The sequence below is a fragment of the Haliaeetus albicilla genome, chromosome 4 (genome assembly GCF_947461875.1).
Source record: "Haliaeetus albicilla chromosome 4, bHalAlb1.1, whole genome shotgun sequence".
NCBI classification, from domain to species: Eukaryota; Metazoa; Chordata; class Aves; order Accipitriformes; family Accipitridae; genus Haliaeetus; species Haliaeetus albicilla.
The window spans coordinates 3,532,048-3,559,310 of NC_091486.1; the positions used below are offsets into that span (position 1 = coordinate 3,532,048).

General features: G+C 38.8%; 1 protein-coding gene and 1 long non-coding RNA gene across 3 annotated transcripts in view; one reads left to right on the forward strand and one right to left on the reverse strand.

Annotated features, from left to right (window-relative positions):
• The window catches only part of ACVR2A (activin A receptor type 2A), a 69,713-nt gene extending 57,810 nt beyond the window's left edge, over window positions 1-11,903 (reverse strand). Inside the window, exon 1 of one of the 2 annotated variants that reach the window (XM_069780736.1) lies at window positions 9,981-11,903. In XM_069780736.1, coding sequence (XP_069636837.1) covers window positions 9,981-10,035 — 55 coding nt within the window. In that variant the 5' untranslated portion in view covers window positions 10,036-11,903. The remainder of the gene's footprint in view (window positions 1-9,980) is intronic. The other variant, XM_009916000.2, reaches the window with a different exon arrangement.
• Window positions 11,904-12,470: 567 nt separating this feature from the next.
• LOC138684965 (uncharacterized) lies at window positions 12,471-23,673 on the forward strand. Its single transcript, XR_011324184.1, has 3 exons — window positions 12,471-12,902; window positions 15,669-15,761; window positions 23,010-23,673. It is a non-coding gene; the product is annotated as an uncharacterized lncRNA (long non-coding RNA).
• The last annotated feature ends 3,590 nt before the right edge of the window (window positions 23,674-27,263 follow it).

Below are 27,263 nucleotides of genomic sequence, written 5' to 3' on the forward strand. Positions count from 1 at the left end.
ATCTTATGGTTTTAAATAGCCTTCTCACAGATTACTCATGGTTCCATATCTTGCTTTTAGTACATATATGGCACATACAAACTAATTAAGACCTCACCACTGATTTGCATCATTCTAAATGGGTGAGATTAGATGAGGCTTAATTTATTGGGGTCTGTCCTCTCCCATTATGTGCCACAATCTGAAGTTAAATAAAATGTAATCAAACCATAACATTTTTAAAAGCCATTTAAGACAACCTTTTTGATAGGCTTTGTGTTAAATTTAATGTAATATAATTATCCCTAGGGATAACTTGCAAAACAGACCCTTTCCAAAATTAAAGGCCAGGGAACTAAAATGAAAATATTTAACCAGTGATCTTCTCTACGCTACTTTTAAAGTAGCATTATAAACAAATGATGAAAAATAGATCTAATCCATCTTAAAAAGTACAGTAATTCAAACAATTGTGTGCAATTTAAGAATTTTTGCAACTTTCACAGCCTAAATGTTTTTCAACCCTGAAACATGGAAATATTTAAAGAAAACTCTTCCATCATGTAATTGCTATGAGCTAAAGAGAACTATCTGTACCCTCTACTGACAAACACTACCAAAAATTTCTAAAATTAACAGTTACTTACTGCAAAGTTTAATTTTGTCTCATACACTTAACACTGTAACTGAACAACAAAATTAAACCACTTTCCTGTTCACGTGGATCTTCCCCAAAATTCCTAGAAGCAAAGTTTTTCATGTTAGAAGGCTTGATAAAAGAATTAGTTGTGTTTAAAAATAGCTTTTAAAAACAGATTTAATTTCAACTTACTTGTTGATACTGAAATCCAAGTTTTCAAAATACAGCTGAGAGAATAAAGATCACTATGATCATTTCGGCAGTATTTAAAGACTAGAGATTAGCGTTATCTAGATGAGATAAGAACTCTGAACCTGAAAAAATAAGGTCATGCTATTACAGCTTCAGTTACAAACCCCCCCCCCCTCCGAATCACAAGTTTGTAAGCCACCAAAAGGAAGGAAGCTGCTGAAATGAAGTTAAAATCAGCTATGCGAGCTAGCAAATAAAGCTCGAGATACAGCCAGCATGTGATTGGAATAGAACCGCTCACGTAAGGAACATGTCCGTAACAGGATGCTAAGTATCACAAGCAGAGCCAAGGGCTTGCCCTCGGACCCATCTCCTTTCATACCTTTATCGATGGCTGGAGGAGGGTCAGTGAGTTTACAGACAATGCCAGAGGGTGGGGTGCTCAATGGCAGGGATGTCACTCAGGAGGACCTAGACAGACTAGAGGGGTGGGCCAACAGGGACCTCATGAAATTCAACAACAACAAACATGATGTCCTGAGCCTTGGGACAGAGCACCCTCAGCATCAGTACATGCGGCAACTGTCAGACTAGGTAGCAGCTCTGCTGAAAAGAACCTGGGGGTCTGGTAGACAATACACTGCTTTGAGCATGATGCTGGAGAAGATTGTCTGATGACCCAAATGAATCTACACTGCTCTGATTTTAAAAGGTGATTTCAAATAAGAAACTACCATTCCTATTCAGAGCCATTGTTATGAAGTGACATTAAAAACCAGGTAGACTGCAAGATTACAGCAACCACCAACTGCACTGTTCCTGCATCAAAACTTTCAATACTTATCTACAGTAGAAGTGATCTTTAAACACAGAGCAGGCATTTTTAATTCAAATCACGTATCTACACTGCAGATCACAACTGGTCCAGGGACTCTTCACTGTCCCCTGGCTACATGTCATAGACTGAGCACATCCATTCCATATAGCACTTGACCATGGACCTCCTCCTCATGGCTCCATGTGATGTTCTTCCAGCCCCAAAGCAGGTTATGCATTGGTTTGTTGTTTAGGTTTGTTTGGTTTTGTTGTTTGTGTTTTGGTTTTTTGGGCTTTTGGTTTTTTGGGCTTTTGGTTTTTTGGGGTTTTTTTTGGCAAGGAGGACAGGTTTTCAGTTTGAACACCGAAAATAATGCAAAAGCTAAGCTGTAACCCAGTGTAAATTATGTTTTCACAGCATACTGACAGTATATACTTATATACTCCACGCTCTCAGATATGAGATGAGGGCACAGTGAAGTGCTGAAGCTGCAGAATTCTGGTACAGTCTTGACTGTGCTGCCTCCTGGCACTGGCCCCCTGCCTGCACTATCCCTCAAACTGTGCTTGCCATGTCGTCTCATTAGACACCAGTTGGCACAAGCTAAAACAGTATCAGGGCTGCACTAGCAGTTAAGCAGTATTTGTGTTCACCCTGCAGCCTCATTTCACTAAGAAGTTAGAAACAGTCAAAAGAGACAAGCCACAGACAATCTCTAAAACATTCTTCAGATCTACAATCAATCATATTAAAAAAAAAAAAAATCACCAAGTTGCGTTACCCTTTTCCATTGTTTCCAGAACAAAAAATGCATGACAACTCACCCTCATAAAAAGTTTAGTATCTTTCAGAAAATACAGAAACAGTAACCTAAACATTTTTGACCACTTTCTTCCTTCTCCATTTCTAAAAAGGATGGATGTACCATCCAATTTAAAAAGTCTATCTGCCACAAGAAACTCTGCAACTTCAGCTATAAAAACTAACTCTTTTCTGGTGAAATGACAGTACATTGAATGCATTCCATTTAGGAATGGAAGAAATAAAGAGTTAAAAAGCTATAGAAAAAGCAACAAAATTCTGAGCAATATAGATTCTTATTCCCAGTTTTAAAAATAATTGTACAGGCACTTTCTGAAAACAAACCTTTTGATGAAATTAGATCTCTTAAGTAACCTTTCAGGTACTAGCTTTAAACTGGGTCAATGTTAAGAATTAAAACAGTAAAACTTAACTGATTTGCTGTCACCATTATAGAGACAGTGGAATCTTCCCAACCGTGAGAACAGTCTCGGTTAGGCGCACAACAAAACTAGATTAGACAGCCATACCTACCGTTTGTAAATGCAAAATAAACATTCATTTTCAATTTCAGCTTAGTTGATGACTATCTCAAAGCTCAGCAAACAAAAGAATTTGAGAAATATTCTTGTTTTTCATTGTAGCTAAGATATAGCATTTATAAAACACTGATTCTTCTCGAGTATCTTTCCTTTCAGTCAGTTCAGTTCACTAACTATAGGCAATGTTCCCCTCATGTAATTAAAGAGTTATAAAAGCAAAAAAAAAAAAAATGTATTTTGGCATTTCTTACATGCCCATCACAGTTAAGATTATATAGGGGTTTACTTTTAATTACATTCTGGTTTCAGCATTTTGAATTGAATTACCACCTAATCACAGCTTCATGTAAATCCTTAAAAATAGAAATTAAACCTTAACAAAATAAGGACTCTCAAAAGGTGGTATCTAGCCTTTTAAATTACTTCAACAACACGTACCCTCCTTGCCAACTAAAGGTACTCAACATCACGTGAAGGCCAAGTCAATGTAGTTTAAGAGTTACTAACAAGCCTTCTCAGTGAATAACTCAAGAATAACACTGAAATTAATTACAATTTTGGACTGACTCTGAATGCTGATTGAAACAGATTATCTTGCACCAATTTAAGGAGAAATACCAGTAGAATACAAGAATACCAGTACTTACACAAGGCAAGTTTTTAGAATTCAGCAATATTTAATTTGCCTTCAAAAAAAAAAAAAAAAAATCAATGAAACGTTGAGTTGGCAATACACACAAGCGTTCCTGTTCTTCCACTGCTACATTGTAAAGTCACCAAGATTTTAGGTTACACAGCCATCACTTGGACTTTTGTTGGCATCAATACAATTTTAAGTATGTCACTTGCTCATTTGCTCCATAACAAAGCTTCTGCCTGAAAGCAACAGCAGCACAGTTCATTAGGAGGACCATCACAAAGAAAGTTCCAAAGACAGAGAGGTAAAGGCTACCATCCTGCTCATCCTTCTTTGACTGAAAGTCAAATTCTGAAAATGGGATTAATTTGGGAGAACTGCGCAACAGAAGTTAAGAAAGAAAAGATAAAAACAGAAGGTAAGTTCTTTCACTGAACTATATCTAAAGCAATTCAGTTTTTTGTGACAGCACCTAACCAGAGGTTGGTACAAAGAAGTACTTCACGCCTTTAATACCCAGCCTCAGTAGATCCCATCCTAACAACAATACTACTGCTACCTCCAGCTGCTTCTGGCTACAAGAACAGGTAGCCTTCCCACAAACGCTTCCCTCATTTCCAAGTGTTTTTCAAATACCTCTAACCACATAACCAAAGATTTATGCCTCCAGTTAGTAAGCGAATTGTGTGTTTTTCTTCTTCCTAGACAGACTGCTTGCTTCCAGTTACAGCTTTAACTAGGAAATTCAGAATAAAACTATGAATGTTGACCTTTCATCAAGGCTTACTTTACTGTGAAACTATTACAACAATTACTGCAGTGGATAAACCCTTCTCTGCTCTCTTTCCACCAACAATTGAAGTATTTGATGTATCTAATGTACATTTGGGACTCTTAGCCAGAAAGATAGACAATGTAAACAATATGGCAGTAAATATTCATTTTCTGTGGGATTAAGCCTAAATATGCTCTGCTGTTTGGCACCGTAGTCACAAAGCATTTCGAAGAAAAAACCTCCACCACCACACAGACAGTGTAGGGGAGAGAAGATAAGAGATGCCACATAAAGTCACTGGCATCCAATAACACTTCAATTTCCATATGGAAATAACAGGAAATAAGATGTGCTGAATTTTAAGCACCAAGGCAACAAAAACACATTAAGATTTCATCACACAAGAACTTGGCTGTAAAATTCGTAATTTTCTTGATCTTTTTAAAGAGTTCTCATTTTCAGGAACATCAGATAGCTAACAGACCATGTATTCTACCAACCAGCTAAAGCAGACATTTGCATTAATCTGCTTTCTGTTAATTAAGTGGCGGAAATGCATCTCCCCTTTACCAAGAAATCTCTTCCACAATCAGATTCCTTGTCAACCTCTATCTTCTTACAGCCCATGTTATAATGGCTATTCTCCAGATGATTTCCCAAGGTTAAGTACCCAGGACTTGCTGTATCTTGGCCCCAAATCATATAGGTCTCCAAAAGACTACTTTTGCATATTGTGTCCACCACATCTGTCTGTGAATAAAGAAAATGTTACTACTATCTTTTAAGAGATCCAGACACTATACATACAAACTCCATAATGATGATATGAAATAGAACTGTATTCCAATTTCAAAGACAAATACGCTATGGGAATTGGAAGAGAAGGTAGAATCAGTAAGACTGAAAAACATTGGAGTTACTGTTATCTTTTTCCCCTACCTAAAACTAATGATATGACAACAATGAACCTCTCTAGTTGAATGGGGAGGTGTAGGGGGGGGGAATTTGCCTATCCTCATTTGCAAATCATCTGAGCCCATCACCTAAGGGCTTTCGCCCCAAAATTCCGGGGGGGGGGGGGGGGGTGAAGAAAAAAGAAGTGGCATTCAAATACACTCCATTAAAACCAGCTGAAAACTATTATTCATGACAGCTGTAATTACCTTCTTGCACCCCCATACAGCAGAAAACAGCTTTCCCCACACACAGAACACCTCCCCCCCACCAACTTACATAGCATCCAGCATTTGAAGACAAACTTATTTAAGCTTTTTCTCTGAGAAAAGACATGTGTCTGAAGGGTAGACATGCAAATAAACCTATGACAGCAGCATCTCTCCAGAAACATTTGTCAAGCAGAGTTCTACTAGAACTACACTTATATGTTCCAATACTGCATTAGCACAAGTACAGGTTTTTTCATAACCCAGAAGATTTAGGGTTTGTAACTTTTGTTAAGTATTAACAGATTACATAGAATTAGTAACAGAATTTTGATCTGCAATCAAAGTTACAACATCAACCTGGAGCCATGAAACTTTGTAAACTACATAACATTTACATCTATGTAAATGTATCTATGCTTGAAAACAGTATTAAGTAGGTTTACAAGTCCTGCTCTCAACAGCAACATCAAGAGTGCTGGGGTATTGCCCAATAACACCACACAAAATACATAAAAGTGTACGCTCGCATAAAAAAAAAAAAAAGAACCTTGAGCAGCATTTTACTTTAAATGCAGTACTAAGTCTGAAGTATTTTATTGCTCTGCCTGTGCAATAAAGCAATTAGAGTTCAACCACAATCATGGACAGCTTGCGGAGAACATACCAGCAGAGACAATTTCCACAAACAATACTTCTAAACCTTTGGCAGGATTTTCAAGTGCTATCAAATGAATAGTGAAAGGACAGTCAAAAAACATTACACTAGCAAAATCAAAAGAAAAAAGTCTCACTTCCCACCCCTCAATTCCTTCAGAACACCTAACCATTCAGCTTCTGAAGCTGTAGCAGTACCTTGGGCTTTACAGTTCTCTCTAGATTTTTTTTGGGGGTGGGGGGAATAAATTTAAAAAAAATCATTTCCCCTGATAGTAATTGGTGTGAGACAGAAGAATAAATTAAAAACTCAAAGAATAGAATGTTCCCCATGCAATGAAAATGCTACTTCAACTACAAACGTATCTTTGACATGCCATTTCCTTTAGCAAAATTACTCAAGACCTTCTGAGTGGCTTGAGAATGACCTAGCATTAAGGGGGGGGGGAAGAGAGAGAGAGAACACCAATACTTTCTGATGTGCTTCCTTTTGCTTGGGTGATTTTTAGCATGAATTGAGCTTGGGTGAGTTTTAACAAGTGTGAGTTTTGTCCCCTGTAAGAGACTTAAAGCTGCAGAACTACTTTGGTAACAGACTGCCCAGGTACCAAAGGCAGAGCAGGTAGGTCAGAAGAGAAGAAGTGATGGTTTGGGAGACATGGAGTCTAAGAGTAACAAAAGGAACCATGAGATGTTAAAACCCACAACAGAAGATTTTGGTTAAAGACAATCCACTACTTCCAACATCTCCCAAATTTTCAGCTGTGTAGAGTATATATCCTGAAACATCACAGGAAATTATGGAAGTACACATTCTCTGTTCCTGAAATTTCGTAAAGTATAACTCAGCAATCACGAAAACTAGAGGACACAGAAACATACTTCCTTGGGGGAAGGGGAGAACATAGATAGCATCTAAATAGAAATGTTCCTGATGAACAACCTATATAATTTACTATTTTTCTTTTTTTAAGCTCACCTACAATCTTGCCTTACCTACAGGAGAGACACAGGAAGCATATCGTTTGTAAGTATTTTATTATTACTTCAGGACCTTCTGTTCTTTATTAAATCAAAAATACACACAGGTTTTTATATAAAAAGTATATTAGAGGGCACATGGAAAACCTTGACCCAGGCACTTTATTTTCATGTTTAGTTAATACACATTCATCTCATCCTCTTGAATTAGTACAAATGGGTGCAAACCTACACCCACTTTTATCCAAGCATCTACAAATATTTTAAAGCCTAATAATGTAACACAGATGCTCTTTTTCAAACATCTTAGTCAGAAAGGGGAAGTATTTTCACTCCCTTAACAAAGATTATTAGATTAACTGTAAATTCCTATCCATTTGAAGTACATTTACAGGATTCCATACAGCAGTTGACAGATAGTAAAATAAAATGCCTTCAACCTAAAGACCATTTCCACACCCACCATGTAGAAAAAACCCACAACATTTTCACCTGTTTAAAGAACACTAGTATTAATTGGTTATGTAAACAACTGCAGAACGCAGTTGCATATAAAAATAAATTAATACAGAAAACCAACACCCCCCCACTCCTGGACACATACACTCAAGAGTAGCTGGAGACTGCATACCGGAGAAAGACAAACCAGACATCTTCACAACTGAACTCTAGGATTTCTTCAACCACTGCCAATATGCTTAAGTATATAGCCTGAGCAGACTTCTTTCAGACTATAGACTGGAAAAGAAACTACTACTTCTGAGAATCATGTTAGAATCAATTGATCAGGTATGATTTTAAATCAAAACAAGTCACAGTTAAGAAACACTACTTATCAAAATGCCTGTACTTCATGCTAAAAGCTTACATAATCGTAAAATTTTCATCATGAAAACATAAGCTTACTGTTGAATTTATTTATTACTAGACCTACACCGGGGCTGCAGATACTCTAAAATTTTAGGCGAGTAGAAAATAGTTTAATAATTGTTAAATACCAGAACACTTAATGTGTAATGCTGGAATAACCACCAAAAACAATGTCATTAACATGAGAAGCAGTCCGAATTGCAACCAGTTTCCTGCTCATTTAGCAAAGATTAATTCCATCTTCACAGGCAAGACAAACATCCATTTCACCTTACCAAGAACAACCTGAGCAAGAAATGCTAAAGAAAGGACAGCTTTTGTTGCTTAACCGTTCTTTTTAATAAGTAGGATAGGTAATGTCAACAAGATCACTATTCTGTGCTCTAGGCAAAAGGATCTTAATAGAAGGACATGGAAGGGAAAGACAGACACCAAGAGCAGATTGCACAAAGTCTTTCAGGAACTGGGAGGGGGGAGACGGGGGGAAGACTCCCTACATAAAATATTCCCAAGTTAAGAGGAATGTTCCTCGAGTAACTTAAAAATAAGGTATTAGGAAAAGGTGAAAGACAAGTCTTCTACTGCAAGACAAAACTATCAGAAGAAATGGTGTTTTGTTTCAAGAGAGGAATAAATGTTATAGCCTAATAAAAAAAAACAACAAACAAACCCAAACAAACCTCTGTCTGTCCTTAACCTGCTCTGTTATTTATCTGGTTAAAACAGAAAGGATTTTTTTTGGTTTATTTCTGGCAGTGCTTGCCATTTCACAGCACATTTAGCACACACGGAATTGATCAATACCGCTACAGACATAAGACTAGACTATCCATTTACTAACCACAAGAAAACGTCCTGTTCAGCAAAATCCTGTACATTATAACACTGAAATTTTAAAAGGCATTGTTATACGGATCTCATTACTCCCTTACACCGGTTACACCGAAAAGCTGAGCACTTGTCTGCTAGCTTTCAGACTGATGAACAAGTACACCCTTGCACACCGTGCAAGAATGCTAAAAAGCACATCTAAACCTACACAGACGACTACAAACACATTCAAAGTGTAAGCAGAAAGTGCGAGGCTTGCCGTGTAAGCTACTATTAGATCCATTACACAATTCACAACAGTTTTTTTGTGAAACTGACGGAGCTTCAAGGAGAAGTGTACCAACAGTTCCCCCAACCACTGGTTGCTACCATAACAATTTTCCTCCTAAAGAAGCGTGGGGAAGTCCTCACACCCCGCTGGCTCCTCAGGACTCAGAGCTAGCGTTGGAAACTCAAGCTCTGCTGTTTTAAAGAGAAAAGTAGTAGCTTTTTTTTTCTTTTTTTTTTTTTTGCACTACAAGGCAGTGACCTATCGAGTAGCAAAATACAAAATTGTTTAGAAACTGAAAGCCTGCGTTTTCAGCCTAATTCTGTGTACACATCTATACATGCACACACCCCTCGCTATCATTAAAGGACGAGCTAATGCTTTCTGAGCTGTACCTATTCTAGACTAATGAAGCATTAAGGAAGGTTGCCATTCACCAGTGAATGGTCCGGAATAAGAGTTCTAATTGAAGTTAAGAGTATTTCAGCTGGGTTATTCTTATTTAAAAAAAACCATGAAACACTAACAATTGCATTGCCAGATTACTGTATGTGACACTAGGTGGTTATGTTTCCACATTTGTTCCACACAATTGGTCTGAAATTCAAGCGCTGCACGCAGTTTGAAGTGCTCATGTTAGAGGCTTTTAAGAATAACCATGAAAACAGCTTCTGCCTTTACAGTCACTGCCACCCCCAAACATTTGTCATCTGAAAAAAGAAAAGATTTCTCCTCATTCATATCAATCAACAAGGTTACCTCCAGCTTTCAAGGGCTGACCCCAAAGCCTTACGTTTAAAGCGACAAAGCCAAGAACATTCACTTACCTGAAGAACAAGAGATAAGAAAAACAGCGAACGCCAACTTAGTAGCAGCTCCCATTTTCCAATGCTGTTAAAACATTTAAGTGACTTTAAGTATCCAGTTTCCTGGGTCCTGCAAGCTGGAAAATCTCCCTTCTTGCTGAACCGTTATAAAGCAATCTATAGCAACATTTCTGCAGCAGATAGTGTTCATAAAACAGTAAAATCAGATCTGTTTACACACTGACGATCTCCCTCCGGCTCTTTCTAGCGAGAATCCGGGTTGAGGGATAGATATATTTAGAACCGTGTTTCAAAACACACGTGTCATTTGGCTTCTGTACAAATGGTGGCAAAATTTAATTCATAAAAGTATGCTACGAATCCACTTAAAAAAAAAAAGTCAACAATTAAGCTGCTGGACACGACGAAGTCTCTGAGCACACTCCAAATCTTTTCGACATGAAGCTCCGTGAAGCATCCCTCGTAGGTGCAGAGTGTCGGGGAGTCGTATCGAAATCAGCAAACACGATGTTTTCGTCCTGGCTCCCCTCATACAACATGTAGTGTTTGGGAGAAAAGTAGCTCCATTTCAGTTTCAAACCTCAAAAGCCTCCGGGTGAAGGGAGGAAGCTTTGTCAGTTTCTCGATGAAAACTACCTTAAAAAAAAGCAAGCCACCAGCTACACGTGGGCAACGCTTCGGTTTTCTTTAATAATGCTGAGGGATTTAGCGTAACCCAGAAGAGGAAAAGGGGAGAAACAACAGTTTGGTAACAAACAAACCTTCGGGCTTCCCGAAAAGTGGCAAATCTCTAGTCCTGCCGCCAGTCAGCGAGAGCCGCACACCTCCCCTCCTCTTCCCGGTCCTTCTCCCGGTCCGTGCGACACCAGAATCCGAGCAAGATTTCAAATTCTTCTAAGAGATTTCCATCCCCTTCCCCCCCCCCGCAAGAGGCTATATTTGGTATTTAAACACAGAAGAGCGACTGGAGGGGGGGGGGGGGGGGTGAAAAAAAATTAAAAAAAAAAAAATGCAGTATCCAGCCGCTGGGGAGGAGGGTGATATATTCTTTGTGGCAAATCCTTCCTTCCTTGACTGCCGTGCTTCTAGGAGAAGTCAGCTTCTTTGGAAGCGAGGAGGCGAGCGAGACTGCGGGCAGAGGGGGGGGATGCAGCGGCTGCCTTCCCCGCCGGCTTCTTCCTCCCGTGCAGCAGCAGCAGCAGCAGCAGCAGCAGCAGCAGCAGCAGGCGGCTTGTGACTCTTCTGCTTGATGCACGCTCCTCTCCAACTCCTCACGGACACATCTCTTCCTCGCCGCACCTCCGCCCGCCCCGCTGCTGTTCAAACGGAGAGCCGAGACGGTCCCGTCCTCCCCCCCCACCCACCCCCCGATCCAGCTCTGGCCTTTTTTTTTTTTCCTCTTTTTTCTTTTTCTTTTTTTTTTTCCTTTTAGGAGAAAGGAATAAGAAATAGCAGGGGTGGAAAGGAAAAGCCTGCTGGACTCCTCCCGCCTTCTCCTCCTGCCTCCCACACAGCGCACCAGGCGAGCCCCGGCCAGAGGGTGGAGGGGGGAGGAATCCCCTCGTCACCCTCGCCCCTAACTCTGACCCCGGCTCACTCCCGGCCCCGAGGAAGCCGCTGCCGAACCCGACTCTCTCGTCTCCCGGGCGGCGGAGGCAGCGCGGCTGAGACCAACTTTGTCCCTCCAGGAGTGCAGTTTAGGGGTTGGCGAGGAGAAAAGGCCGAGCCCGGGGGTTTTCTCTGGGCGGCGGCGGCGGCGGGAGCCGTCTCTAGAGTCCCCCGAGTCCAGCCGGCAGCTCGGAACAGCCCTCCGTACCCTGCTGCTGCTGCTGCTCCCCTGTGGTAATTTCATATCTACCCATTCACTTGTGTGGCGTGGAGAACGGACCCAAGATGGCGGCGCCCGGCCGATTGTTTTTGTTTCCTCTCCTCCTCCTCCCCCCTCCCCCCCCCACCTCTCCCCTCCTTTCCCACAATCACGGCAGCCCGTCGCGCGACGCCGGGCGGCCGCGCGCCGCCCCGGATTGACAGCCGCACTGCCCACTCACGACCCAGCGGCCTCCGCCTAGGCCCCGCCTACCCTCGCTATCCCCCACCCCTCCCCTCCCTCCCTCCCTCCCTCCTCCAGCGGGGCGGAGCGCGGCGCGCGCTCTCCTCCGCCCCCTACCTGCCCGCGCGCAAACCTCCCCCCCACCCCCCTTCCGCGGGCGCGGCCCTCGCGCGCCTTCTCCTCAGCGCTTCCCGCCCGCTGCCCCCCCCCCCCCTTCTCGGTGTGTGTGTGTGTCCCCCCGGTCGCGTCCTGCCCGCTTTACAGAGCGAAGGTCGGTGGGGGCCGGTTTCTGTCGCCTCTCCCCTCGGTATGGTAGTGGGGGGGACGGGGTTGGGGGGGGAGAGCGGGAGGCGGGCTGGCTGACTGACCCCCGCCCTGAGGGGGGGGCCGCCGGCCGGCAGGTGTGAGGGACGGGCCTGGCTACGCTGCCCGCCGGCACCTGCTCGGCGCCGGAGGAGGAGAGCTGGCGCCTCCCGGTCCCACACAACCCCCCCTCACCCCCTCCGTTATTATTAATTCACCTCTGCGGGGCTCGTTCGTGGCGTTGGGGAGCTTTTCTCCGGCCCTTTCGAGGTGACGGAGTGCCGTAAGAAAAAAAAAACCAACCCCAAAACCAACCAAACTACCACAAGAAATCCTGTGAGACCTGGTCTAAAGCTGTTGAGTTGCTACCAGCGATGTCAAACGCTGTTTTCCCGGCCCGCCGCCTCACTTCTCCCAGCCAGAAGTGCCACCGCCGCTGACGGGGAGCCCTGGTGGGAGATGGGGTGTGTGGTGGTCCCCATGGCGGGCACGCTCCTTGGGCTACTCGCTGCTGCCACAACGTCCAGAGTGTGTTTTATAGCCTCGCTTTCGGACGCTGTCACGCCAAGGTACTACGTTAATAGGTGGTTTGTACCTACACATATGGTATCGCGTGCAATTAATTGCGTTTGCTCTGGCCGCCCTGAAGAACAGGGTGCTCTGCTCTTACGGTGGCTTCGCTTCCTGCCTCTGGCAGCTTGCTTAGCCTCCCTCTGAATCACAACAAACTTCTGTTTCCTATCATTGTTTGTCCTTTGGCTGCCGCAGACCAGCGGCTTGCGGTATTTATTTGTCGTGAGATGGCCTTTAGAAGTTCCTGAGATGGGCACAACGCTGCATTGTCTTACGTGCTGTGCGAGAGCAGAACAAATGGTCCATGCTCCAGAACGTGGGTATAAAGCAGCACGTGAGCTCGGTTTGGAATAGAGGAGGGAGAGAGCAGGAAGGATGAATAATTTCCAATGTTCTCACCTTTTGGGGAAGACGTGTATATTGGTGGTACTTTGCGTCCCTCTAGATAAAACACTTCTGCACTGAATTATCCCCCTTAAGGACCGCAGTTGTGCTCCTTTGTGAGTTTGGTGACACTCCTGACACCTTTTTTTTTTTTTTTTATAAATGGATACCATAAAATATGTTACTTGTCTCTGAATAAAAAGGAAGACATGTCTCTTAGATCTGGAGATCAATGCAGGAAAGCAAAAGGGCCTTAATGCTGGCTTTTAATTTCTGTATTTTATAAAGGCCTGTGCCTGCATAAGCAAGAAGTACCAAGGTCTCTGAAAACTGGTTGTATTTTTCACTAAGCCCAGATAGGTATTGAGTCATTCCAGATACCTTCCTTTTCAGACTGTTTGATGGCACGGTCTAAGTTTTTGGGGGATGTGAATACTAGGTGGTACTAGATTGGAAGGAGTATTACGGATAGGATATTTCACATATGTGAATATACAGCCAAGTCAAGGCTGAGTAACATTGCCAAGCTGTCTGAGCTGTGCTAATTCACTGATCAACAGAGGCATTCAATAACTAGACCTGGTGAGCCACCACTAGCACTTGGATTCAGACGTGAAGAATTGTGGATATTTCAGTCTGTTTACACTGAGGTGTCTGCTTGAGTTCTTAACGAGGATTCGGGCATCCTTGGTGTTTCTCTGCTGTGTTCAAACACTTACCAACACTCAATTCATCCAGTGATGGTATTTTTGATGATATGAAACATCCAAAAAGCAAAACAAGATGTAAGGGATTGTGCACATCTAGAAGGATCAAGACATGTGGCAACACTTTTTATGCCATCTTTTATCCAAGTATTTCAGAATGATTTACAAGCATTAATTAATGTATTACAACACTCCTACTTAATCTCTAGTTTTTAATATTCTTCAATAGCAGAATATTTAAACGTGACCTGTTCTGCAGGTTGTATTTTCACTTGGCTCAGCTTCTTCAAAATGCTCGTCATGTTGCCACATGAGTAGGAAATTATAGCTAAAAATATTGCTATTGTACGTGTGTGCGCGTGAATATATATATATATACTTCCCATTGTAGGTATTTGGCTTCTTTCTTTTTTACAGACAGAATGTAAATTATGGTCCATATTCATATTTTACCAATTATTTTTTTATAAAAATAGAATAAATATGTCATCTATGTAACACCATTTGCATGAATGTCATAGTAAAGAGGTGTCTCTTACTCAAATAGCTGCTTATTCTTCAGCATGGGTGGTTTTTTGCTTGCAGGATTCCTTTAGCAGAGCAAAGCCTTCTGGCCATCCAGGAAATATTACAAAAACTGTAGTAGTATAGGGTTAATCTTGTCAATCACATGTTTATCAGGACCACAGGAATCACGAATGAAGCATATCTTTCTCTCTTTTCCTTCCTAGTTTTGAGGCTGAATGGGAGCATGGCAAATGGCATATAAATTAGGATGACTGTTGGTAACTAGGATCAGGGAGCCTGCCCAGACTTTCGTACCACTCCAGAAGCATCAGTCTGTTTTCAGCCCCACTGGTGCTGCACATAAGCCTTGCATCCTTTGCAGACCTAGCTAATGTAGCATATGAAAAGAAACAAATATGGAGAGGTACAAATATGCTCATTTTTGGTATGCAAACAATAAAAACCAGTTTTGTTACATGGGTGCAGCATCATAACATTGTTTCAGTTATGTCATTATAGGCACAATATCAATAGAGCTATCTATATCTGCATTAGGATTTGCTCCCATTTAATTACATTAAAAATAATAATCAGGTAGTTTGGTGCAAATATTGTACAGACCTTAGCATAAATTGCCTAGCATTTTTGTGAGGTACTTGATGCAAAGTGCTTTAAGGGCTTTGGGCTTTCTCTGGGCTGTTGCTGTTATTACTAGTAAAAGGATGAGTTTTACCCCAAGTAGATATGTTAAATGTCAGCACAGTTGCTGTCTCCTCTTTCTTTTAAAATGTTTTTTTGCATGCCTTTCTCATGTGAATTTGGGGGGCGTTTCCCTTTCCTACCTTTTGGCTTTTCATTTCTATTTTCCTTTCGCTTTACACTCCAGATCTTTTTTCCCTCTTCTAAGATCAATCTGTTTATGCATTTTTAATGAATCATTTACTGTGACATATGAGCACTGAAGATACAGTGTCAGGGACTTACGCATCTGCGGAGAGCTTCTGTGCAGGAGTAGCAGCAGCAAGATGAAATGGATGTGATCTTAGTTTCATTCTTTTGTTCATGTGGGATGGTACTTTGCCTAGAGGCAGCACAAATATAACCTTCCTTCTCAGGAATAATGAGAAGAATTAAAACCCAGCAATGTCTCATTTTTCTCTTCAGAGCACTGCTAGGAATAGAGAATTTCAGCTGTGCCCTTGCTTCTTCCACACTTACCACTGAATCAATACTGTTTACGCAGAAACAGCATTATAGGTAAGGAGCTATTGTGCGAGACTCATTCATAGTATCTGTAGAAGCATTTTTAAAATGTAGAGTGGGAAACATGGGGTTTATAATATCAGGAGTGACATCAACAGATACAACCCTTGTCATTATCTCATTAATCTTCCCTCATGGTCTAAGTAATTCTCCCTTTGAAACTCTGAAGGAAGAGGACCACGTTCATACACTGTCCTTGTGTAACTGAAATGAAAATGACCAAAACAGCAAGAACTTCATCTCTCTCAGGGATCTCCTCCTTACCAGCCAGCTTAACTTTCATGCAGTGGGAAAAAGTGCAGATGCTGGACGACAGCCTAATTTTTTAACAAAAATGGGTAAATAACTGCTTTAAGTTATTTTTAATTTCACTTGAGTATGCATGACTTATGTGAAACTCATAATATTTAAAAGTTTTAATACAAATTTTCAGGTTTAGTGGACTGGATAGATCAATAAAATTACTACAAATTATTCAGTATTTTGCATTTTATACTCTGTTCCAAAACTATGGAGATACTTTACAGTTATATGGATAACACAGCTTTAAAGCACGAGAAAATGTAGAATTAAGCAACTTTTTAAATGTTGATGAACTGAAATGAAATCAATAGCTTGCCTCTGGTATGCATTTGGATTCGGTCAGTATGTACATCCATCAAAATTTTCTCCTTTTACACTTGTAATCAAACTTGTAAATTTTACATGCAGTTCTTGAATCCAGCTGATATCCACAAAGACAAAGTAAAATACATGCTGAAATCATAGCCGTGTTTTGGATTCAGGTATTTTGGCGTTTGGCTGAAGTGTGCTCATTTTATTCATGTGAGCAGTACCAATAACTACAAATGAATAGGATTTTGCTTGTATCATGTTATGTAAAGCTATTTCTATAGCCAGTTTGTGTGTGTGACAAATTCTTTTTTCATGTAATCAGATGGAGCCTGTAGACCCACACTAAGATGAATGTTTCCCTGCTTCAAGTTTAAAAACAAACACATAGATACAAAATTGTACAGAAATTAACACTTACATACAATCTCCATCAAGTCATTTTCATTAAATGCTACATTTATACCAATGATTATTTTTCTTTTTTGATCTGCTATCCAGCCTTTTGTTTCCTTAAAATGGTTGTGCAGAGTTTCAAAAATATCTAACCTATTTTCTTGGAGGACAGAGTGATGTTTCTTTCTAGGATTTGCACTGTCTTGTCAGAAGAGATCATCTGGCTAGAGTTTCCTGTTGCTTTCAGACACTACATTGTCTCTTAGAGGCAGGTTGTTGTGTCACAGTTTTTTATTACTGTGGCATTTATCATGTATGATTTCATACATATTTCATAGTAGAATTAAATTTTCTAGATACTTTACTATAGTCCTCATTTATACTACACAATCTTTTTTTTTTTTTGAAGTGCCATGAAGAGTCCAAGATGAATTCTTAAAACCCTAGTCTGTATTATGAAAACAAGGTCTTCAGGTCTGTGTAGAGATTTTCCTTCTCAGAATATAGTATGACAGTTTATATACTCCTTTATAAACAAACTGTGTTTGTCACAGAAAGCAAAATTGCTACAATGTTGTAATGTTTTCATCATTATTTTTGATGAATTCCTAAAATGTGTGACAAGTATTTTCTTTTGCTACAGTGTCCTGACAATGATATTAGATTTTGAAAAATATACCTTTCACACTTACTTAGAGAGTCTTTATATGTGTATATATATATTGGTTGGTAAAGAATTACATATTTTAGACTGACAATCTGTAATTAAATAGTCATAAGAAATAGGAGGGCAAAGTGGCCAAGTGGGGAGAGATTGTCAGATTAAAGGATTAAATTGTGTGCTCTTTAGAATTATTTTGTTAATATGACTTTTGGTTCTTTTGAAACAAGGAAAATACTTGAATAGATGTGATTAATTATGATGTCATTCAAAATAGACTAGAAGCTTTCTGTAATGACTGAAGAGTGGGATCAGGAGAGTTGGCTAATTTTTCAAGCTGTGATTGTGATATGTGGTTTAACTTCAGAGTTTAATCACAAATTGTATATCTATATTATTTTTGTTAAACAGTATCAGAGGAGCACAAGAAAGTCAAATACACTGTCACAGGTAATGCATTCATGTTTTTCATAAGCCGAAGACGTTTTATCAAAAGTGTACCTGAAGTCTTCATCTATTTCTTAGTAGCAGAAACAATTTATGGGAGCTTGATGAAAAGGGTAGTACAAGTGTCAGCTGTACAACCTAGGTTCTACAGAAAACTAGATCTGTTTTGCTCATTGATTCAAAATGAAACACATAGAAAAGTGCCCCCAGGGGTGGGGGTGGAGAACTTTAAGAGAGTGGGCTAGGTATCAGACCTGTGATGTGCAGCTTGGATTCAAGGTTTAGCAACAAATTGCGTACATGCATAGTATTTTTTAAAAGGACTGACAACAGAGCTTGTCCTTTGACTTTTTGTTTCAGCCATGAATCTTAAAATTTTGAGTTCTTTTGTATCAGTAAAGTTTATAGGATGTTAATAGTCAACCAATTTATATCTTGCTTCTGCAAGCAGCAGAAAATCCCAGTCTACTGCTGTTACATATGCTTAGTTGTTGTCCAGCTCACCGGGTAGCTAAAACCTTCTCCAGCTTTTGCTGCTGAATAGTTTTGGGGTAGATTCATCTACTACTTATTTTATAATAATTACAATTCAGACATTGAACAAATATTTTAATGTCTGAGGTGACAAAATTCCACTTAGTCCCTATAGGGAGAAGTTCTTTCAACTCAGGCTATTTTAAAATGAGTAAAAGCTAACCTTTTCTCTATTTAACTAGAAAGTTTTGTACATAGCAGTCAACCATTCTAATATGAAGGCTCATTTTTTTGCCTTCAAATTCTTTAGGCAACAAAAGCATACTTCTAAGGTTGTTTTTTAGTGATACACAGTGCATGCACCCTGTTGTAGGAACATCAGGTAATTAACTGTTATAAAACTGCAGAGAGGAAAGTAGTTTTGTTTTATATGGAGAGGTAGGGAAGCTGAATTACACACACATGGATACTAGATTTTTCTTTACATACTTGCCCTAAAACATTTGAATGATTCCATTGGAACACCACCATTTTGAAGCTATTAGTCACTTCTGATAATGAGTGTATTGGTGTTTTAGTAGTTGTTATACATTTGTTGGTAGGACAATGAAGTTTCTAAAGGTGTGAAAAGAATGGGGACTTTTTGGCTTAGGATTCATACACAAACAGGGATTGCCTCAGCCAGAAGACCATCATTCCTCTTTTTACTGTGAATACTGATGAATAATGGCATAGCCAGTAGAGCTGGCAGTGTAGTTTAGAGGTCACTCTTTCTGTGCCGTTTCCTAAATAATGTCTCTCTTTTCCAGAGAGGTCTATTTAGTTGTTTCACCACTATCATAGTCTTTTTTTTCTCAGAGTTCATAAGAGGTTTTCACTTCCAGTAAGGTGTTTCTTGCAGGCCACAAGCACAGTTGTGGAAAACTTCAGTTAACATGTGTCCTGTCAGGATCTACACTGAGAGAAAAGAAACTCTCAGACACTCGACCAGCTATTTGGAAGTTGGAAGGTGGGTGCCAGTGAGTCTAGCATTTCAATATCAAGGTGGATTAAGAGCATTAAGGAAGCTTAAACAGCTCTCAGGAGAGAGATTTCCCATGGTTTTGAAGGCTTTTTCCACTGGAACAGTAGCTGAGCTGCAGTTTGGGTTGAAAGGTCAGGGTTTTTTCTCCTGGAATTGTGCATGGCACTATGTAGTTTTACTTTTTTTATTAAGCATACTCAGAGTTTGAGTGTTCAGGTCATGGTGCGTGCTTCACATTTGAGAAAGCTCAGACAACACTTCTAGCCAAGTTTAGTGGACATTGCCATGAAGTTTTCAGGCACTGGCTAAGGCAAGTGAAAAGAAAGAGACGGGTTTTTTTCCTTGTTTGGTTCATGTTTTTCTTTTAATGATCTGTTACAACTAATAGTCCCAATCTACATTGGTTTACAAGTTTTATTGTCATTAAAATACCAGGCAATTAACTGAGTCATGTAAACAGCTGTGCTGTTGGAGGGAAGGACTAAGATGTGGTTGGATGTTTCATCTGTATTAGCTAGCATGGAAGAATTTTATAGAACCATGTTGTCTCTTGTAGTAGTGATGGGAGAAACCAAATTAGAATGTAAGAACAGACTCTCTCCCTCTCATTTGCCAACTAAATAATATGGAAGCATTCAGTTAATCATAGTTTCTGAAGCAGGTTTTATGAAGTTAATATAACTGAGCTGCAGTAACTTCGTGCAACTGTGGAGCATTTTTCAACTCAATATATAGCATATAGTATGCTGTCAGTTGATCATCTGCTGTGCTTTTTCATAATTTCATAATAGAAATTATCCAGGTATATTTAGGAATTTTATAACTAACTGCTTTACTTGTGCATCTTCTTAGGATCATCAGCATTACACTACATCTTCTAGCAGCCTAATATCAGTTATATATAAATAGTTGAAGAAAAACTGTTCTCATGCACAAGAAGTACTTTCTAGAGTACTCACTGTAGTGAAGACATTGTCAAATATTTAGCAAACAAGCTTGATATTGAAAACCTGTTTTTTAACTATTATTTTTAAATAATAGCATGCTCTTACCTTTAAGCGCCCTATTAGCTGGTTCCCACCTGAGAAAAACTTAGTGGGATATGCACAATATATGATGTATGTCTGTGTACATATGTTAGCAGGTGATTATTCTTCTACATTATTGCTTTGCTTAAATTCTACTTAAGATCTGTATTAGATAAAGACATGCATTTTTGGCAATTTTTTTTTTATTTGACTAGAATGTAATTACAATCTTTTTATCAAAAGTTTCTTAAAAATAGGTAGATAAAATGAAAATACTATGTACAACAGGTAGCAAATCAGTCAGCATGAAATAATTTTTTAATGCAAGTTCTAATAGATAGCTCCTAATACTTGGAATAACTAATACTTTGGTAGAATTGCTATGTCAATATAGCAATGAAGATAAACTGTTCAAACAGAGTAGACACTGTAGAATACACTGATGCAGTAAACTTGTTCCAAGTAAAGACAATGCTTATGGATATGCACACGTCCAGTCCAGCTTTTTGTGAAATCATACAATAAGAGCATTCAGATTGTTTGTGGCTAGTCTTTATATTACAATGAAGTAGTAACAGGAAAGTCAGAGTGTCATTTCCATCTTGATTCTTCTGGTATTTCTGGTGTTACTTCAGTTTGATTCTCTGTTACCTTTGGAGCATCACTGGAAATTTTAAGCAGAGACTGAAAGGCTTCAAAGTGGCCTTATTATAGGGAGGAAAAGTTGCAGACTACAGACAGGTTCGAAGAGGATCAAATGATGGCATGACAGGTTAGGGTTAGAGAGGTGGGAAGCATGCAGTGTGTCATCAGCTTTTTCACAGAAGCTGCATTGGGAGAGGTCTGGTAAGTACATTTATCATGTTATCATCAATCATACTGTGATGCAAGTGACTTGGGATTCAGATTTTTGTCCTTGCTCTTGGAACATACAGTTACCTCAAAACTTACGTATTTTTCAAGCTTTTACAGCAATTTCTAAGCTTTCCTCTGCTAGGCCCCTATGCAAGGCACATGGCAAGGCCATTTATATGCTTTAACTATTCCTGTGTTCTGGAATGGCATTTGTGGATTATTAGCAGTGTTAGACTATAGCAGATCTTTAGTTACACTCATGCGGTACTTCCACAAACACTTTAAGCCAGCATAAGCCAAGAGATGCCCTGCCCTGCACAAGTGTTCTTGCAGCTGCACACTTAATTGATTGGGCAACTGATTTGGGTTAAAACTAGCCCAGTGAACAAACCAAAACAAAACATTAGCTTTAAACTAGTTTCTGAACTTACTTCATTCCTAGCCTCACAAATATTTATGCTGGCTTGAAGGTCTTCACCTTCCTGGTGTTCAGACCACAAGAAGTGTGTGAAGAAAACCAGGAGCCACTTTTTTGATGCAAGGGCTGGTTTAAAGGACTTGTGGAATTGCAGTTTAAATTGTGGCTCCTTGCTAAACCGCCGTTCTAAAGGAGGCTTAATGGACATCTTTTTATGCCCTGACTCCTAGGACACATCTTGGATAGAACCCAGGGCGTGTGGCCTTGGACTAATTTTGTCTTATTTCACCTGCCTGCCTTTAACCATTTTTCTCTAAAGAACTTGAAGTTGTATCTTCTGTGATCCAAACTGTGTCTAACCAACACACATTTCCACATCCACTAAAATATTTTTCTACCCTCTAAAAACCTCAAACAACAGATATTTTCCATTTTTTGGTACTTATATTTAGTATTTATGCAACAAAACAATTGGAGAAAAATACAGGACTTAGATGAATTGTGCTTGTCAGTGTTACAATCTGACAGTTTAAGTAGCTCATTCCTTTTCTCCAAAACTGTGCTAAGATAATTTATGTGTTTCATAAGTGTTTTATCTTTGGATTACAAAGAATTACAGAGTTTCACTTATCCCAAATTACATACTAGAAAACGCATTCACGTCTCATTTATTACATTGTTGGACATGAGAATAAAATTATGGATTGTGGTTAGTTGCATCAACTCCTTTCGTTAGTCTTACAGGTCTTACATAGTATTCATGCATACTTCTGTATTGCTTGGAATTTCTGAGACAATTACAGCTAGTTCAATAAAAATTAAATGCTTTTTTTTTTTGAAAGAAATTCTCCTTAATTTAAGTAATCTTTTAGTACAATGCAAATACTAGTTATGTTATTTTTTTCCCCCATCTTTCCACTATAAGCCTGCCAAATTTAATGCATGATGTGCAAGAGTTATTCATATAAGTCCCAATTTGTATTTGCCTGCTTGGCACTTTTATCTAATACATTGTGAGCTTGCACCACAGCTGCTGCTTCTCTCTGACCTCAGATGCTTGAAGCAAAGGATGGAAAGAGGCTGTGGTGCCGCATGGCAATCTGCTGTAGCTGTAAAAGGTGTCCCTTTGCTGAGTGGAGCTCCACTGGAAGGTTTCTCTTCCCAGCTGTGGTCTCTCTTTGGAGGTCCTGTAAGGTGACCTGACTAGCACAGACCTTTCTTTACAGCAAATAGGCAGTGGTTCTGTCAAAGGCAGCGTGTGGACATGGGTAGGGAAGAGTTGTGCTGCACCACTGATTGGTGGTTTTGTTTGTGTTTTTTTTAACAGTTAACCTAAACATCTGTTCAAAGATCAAGACATTATTCTGAGTTGCATCCAGTAAAGCACATCACCTCTGGAACTGCAAAGACACTACAAAATCATTAATTTCTTCAGCTAATATTGGAGAATTAAGTCCTACACTCTGCAAAGCAAAGTTCAGGAATGTAGCTTGTAGAAGATCTGGAAAAGGTAAAGGACTAATTATAGAGGTCGACTGCCAATTCTGTTTAAAATGTAAGTTTCCTCCTCTTCTCAAAAGTAACTAGGACACTGCCTCATAAAAATAGTCTTACAAAATTCCATGGTGGAATGGGTGTTAGTAAGCTCTTAACATGTGCTCTAGGTTATTGCTGTTTGTGTGTCAGTCACTGATGTATTTCTAATTTCACTTTATCTTTGATCAAGCAAACTATTTTTGAAATTTTCTTAAATGTTCTTCCATTATAGTGTAGTAGAAGATGAACAGTAGTGGAAAGATTTTAATATTGAAAGTATTTGAAAGAAAGATTTCTTGAACTATGTGAATTTCCAGTTCTTTCTGATTTTTCAAGGGTTCTGGCTTTTCTTTCACTAAGAGTTTGCAACTTAATGTTTTCAGTTATAAAAGCAAAAAAAAATAATTTACCAGTTTACAGGTGTAATTTCTTTTAAAAAAAATGAAAAAGAAAAATTAAGGGTTTATCTAAAATTATCTGGAAAGTTGCTGCACCTTATAGCATCTATGTTATTTTATCTTAAAAGTATAACTTGGACCTTTAAATAAGAGGAGGGTAAAACCATTGGCTGTTCCAGCTAAATACTTAAATCACAGTTTAAACTGAAGCTCCTTAATCTAAATCAGTTAAAAAAAAAAATACTCTTAAAATACAGAATAGAGTATTTCATATTGAAATAGTTGAATTAACATACCTGAAAAGTCAGCAATTTTCAGGAGGGAGGAGTGTGCGCCACTACTGATGATATGGGGGACAGAACCTGTTAGTCTAGACCTGCCAGCCAAGATACTGTAAGCATGGAAGCATAGCCTCCTCTATAATAGCACTCCTTTGACTCGGGTTGGGGGGGGGGGGGAGAAAAAGAAAGCCTTCTTATCTTGAGTTATCTAATGGTATTTCATTCGCAAGGTGCAAGGTGTGAAAAAACAGAGGAGCAGACTAGTTTTCCAACAGGGTGCTGGTCTGAGGAAAAATTATTGTAAAAAATAGGATTTACTTCTCCTTGCAACTTCATATATGAAAGCTCAAGTTGCAAACACGCAATGCTCCACCATAAACAATATATGTAATTCAAATAGGGTATAGGAGATAGAAGGAGCCAGAGATACAAAAACTGTTTCTTCAGAGAAGCTAGGAGAGTTGAAGCGAAAATTTTATATCTGATTTATTGAAGTTCAAATTTTTAATATTTCCATTTGAAGGAAATTTCTTAAAACCAAAATTTCAATCTAGACTAATTTCAGTTCTTTTCTAGTGTAAAAATGTTCAGTAGTATGGAAATTTAACCAGTTTAGAATCCCTTTAAAGCATAAGCAATGATTATTATCTTGAACAACTTTAAAGGTGGAGTTTTTTTATTTTAACTCATGTGAAGTAGTATGAAACAAAACCTGAATGCTTAAATTATTTTATGATGTAGTTGTTAATTATCAGAAACTACACTTTTAATAAGAAGCTACTATGACCTAAGTTGCATTGAATGTTTATAAACAGCAGGTTGGAAAAAATAATGCACCTCTTTCATACCTGCAGTGCTACAGACTTCTTAGTGGTTAGTTTCTAACTAGTATTCAAGTGGTACTTAGAAGCAATACATGAAATTAAATGTTAATATTGGTTTTTAGTAACTTGTGATGTAACTTTGTGATGTAACAGGTAGTCTATTGCAGAAATTGCTTTCTCTCTTGTGTTGTGATCTATTGCTATAGAGTTCCATACAGTTTTTTGCACTATGACTGTTTTTCTGTGTCTGTCATTCACCCTCTTAGAGGTGTGTCATGAGTTACTGTTGATCTGCTTTGCTTTACGAAGATCTTTTATTATGGTTTTCTTGGACTTGGCATTTTATCTTTGTAAATGCTTAGGAATTAGTATCTCATAATGATCTGAAGTTTGCTACTTTGAAGTCAGAATTTTTAAACAGGAGACTTGGCAATAGATGTACTGTAGCTGCTCTTAACAGTTTAATTAATGCTGTGTAATGTATGCACATTTTGTTAGCTTATACTATTTGGAAACACTACTTGATATATAGAATAGAAAAAAGTGTGCACACTCCCTAAGTGATGCATGTTGTTGTGTCTGTGAACTCTGTAGGTTTGTAATGTTAAATTTGCCAAAGTTAATGTGTTGAAAAGTAACAAGTTACTTAAGTTAGTTAAATGTCTCTTTCCAGAGGAAAATTACCATAATGGTTACTTTTACTAAAATGCAATTACTGTCATTGTAACAATCAATCATATTTTCTTGTGGAAGGAACTTTACCTAGTTCTGAATGCATTAAAATGTGAGATTGTTCTGCTCAGTGTTAGAATGAGCTGCAGAGGCAATATAATTTTGGGGAGAATCAAGTGGAAGTTCCAGTCATATGGTTGTCTTTAAGAGTATTCAAAAATAGAAGTGAACTTCTTAAATGAAATTGAGCCCAGTGACTTGTAAAACACCAACCAAAGCATTATAAATTCTGAAAGGCTTTAAAAATAGTTGAAAAAGGTTTTGTTGCAGCTGAGCTTGATTAAGCCTTAAGCAACAAGTTCCCATATATATTTACCACTTGGCTGACAGAGTCTTTGAGGTTCTCCACAGCAATCCGTAGAACAGGATTGGTTTGTCTGCTATGGCATCCTCCCACTTTTCTTCCCTGCAACCTCTTTTCTCAGCCTTATTAAGCCTGCAACTTACACTCTTTTTCTAACATTTCTTTTCCCTAACCTTCTCTCCTTCCCAATCATGTCTTTCCAGTGTCTTTGTTCTCCTGACTCCTGTGAAAAATTCCTGAGGAAATAAAATCTTATGCAAAAAAATAGGAGCAAGATAAAGAAACTGAACTTTTGAATAGTTGGATTCCCAAACTCATCTCTAAGAGACTTAGATATATCAGAAGTAGTTGTTGCTTCTTGACCTCTCATGCTGTGTATAAATGTAAGAGACAGGCCTTTAGCAAGAACCTGCAAAATTGCTAAAGGCCCATTGGAAATACTGAAGTTGCTTTGATTTGCTCGTAGTACTGCAGGTGGCTGCTCCTTACTCTGTGACTTCTTATTTCTCACTGAAATGTGTGAGGACCAGTGCTAGGATAGAATGGTTTCAATACCCATCTCTGCATATTTATTACAGTACCCCTTGTCTTGCAGTACTCATTTCCAAAGGCAACAAAGTCACTTTTTAAAGTATGGGACTATAATGTTGAATATAAGGTAATAGGACCCCTACCAATCCTTAAACATGAAGAGGTGATTCTGTAATGATATTTGGTAATCGTGTCTTTCATGGTATTAGAATAAAGGAACTGTATTGCAGCCTTACATTGCTAACTGTAAATTTCTATTTGTTTTTTAAGTAAAAATGTGTCATTCTTTTGGTCTCATTGCTTCTGTTCATCCTGCTTCTGGATAGTACTGATATTCTATGTTTTTTCTATGAAGTAATGTTACCTTGAAAATAAATGAGGAGTATTTTCAATATCCTAGATCAAAATCATTAAATATGTAGTAGTTTTATTTGCAGATCAGGTGTTGAGATTTTGAAACCAATTTTGTATTTTAGTTTTTCAGCTATTATATTCTTATACTTTTGCATAAACAATTGCATAGCACAATTGCTATTGTTGTATAAATGAGTTTGTGTTATATAATAAATTATATGGTAGAGAAATGAGTTTATATAATACTCAAAGATATTTTCATGACTGTTTTTATAAGAAGAGTCTTTCCTTGCACAAAATACTTTTATCTGCTCTGTCTGCAAAGAAGAAACGTACTTAAATTCTCATAGATGATAAACAATTTTGGTGCTCAGCGTGAGATGTTCTGTGAAGTACTTAATGTTTTTTCAGGCAGTATTGGTCACTACCACGTGGAAATATGATTCAAACTGTACACCCATAACTTGATGCACAACTAATAATCTCTTGAAAGTTTTGACCTGTCTTATTAGAAGCTGAGCTTATTTGTTCTAAGATATTGGACCTAAAAGGATTTTTATAATTTTATTTTTTTGGTCTGTCTTTCTATAGAATGAAAAATAGCATCTTCATTGAAAAACA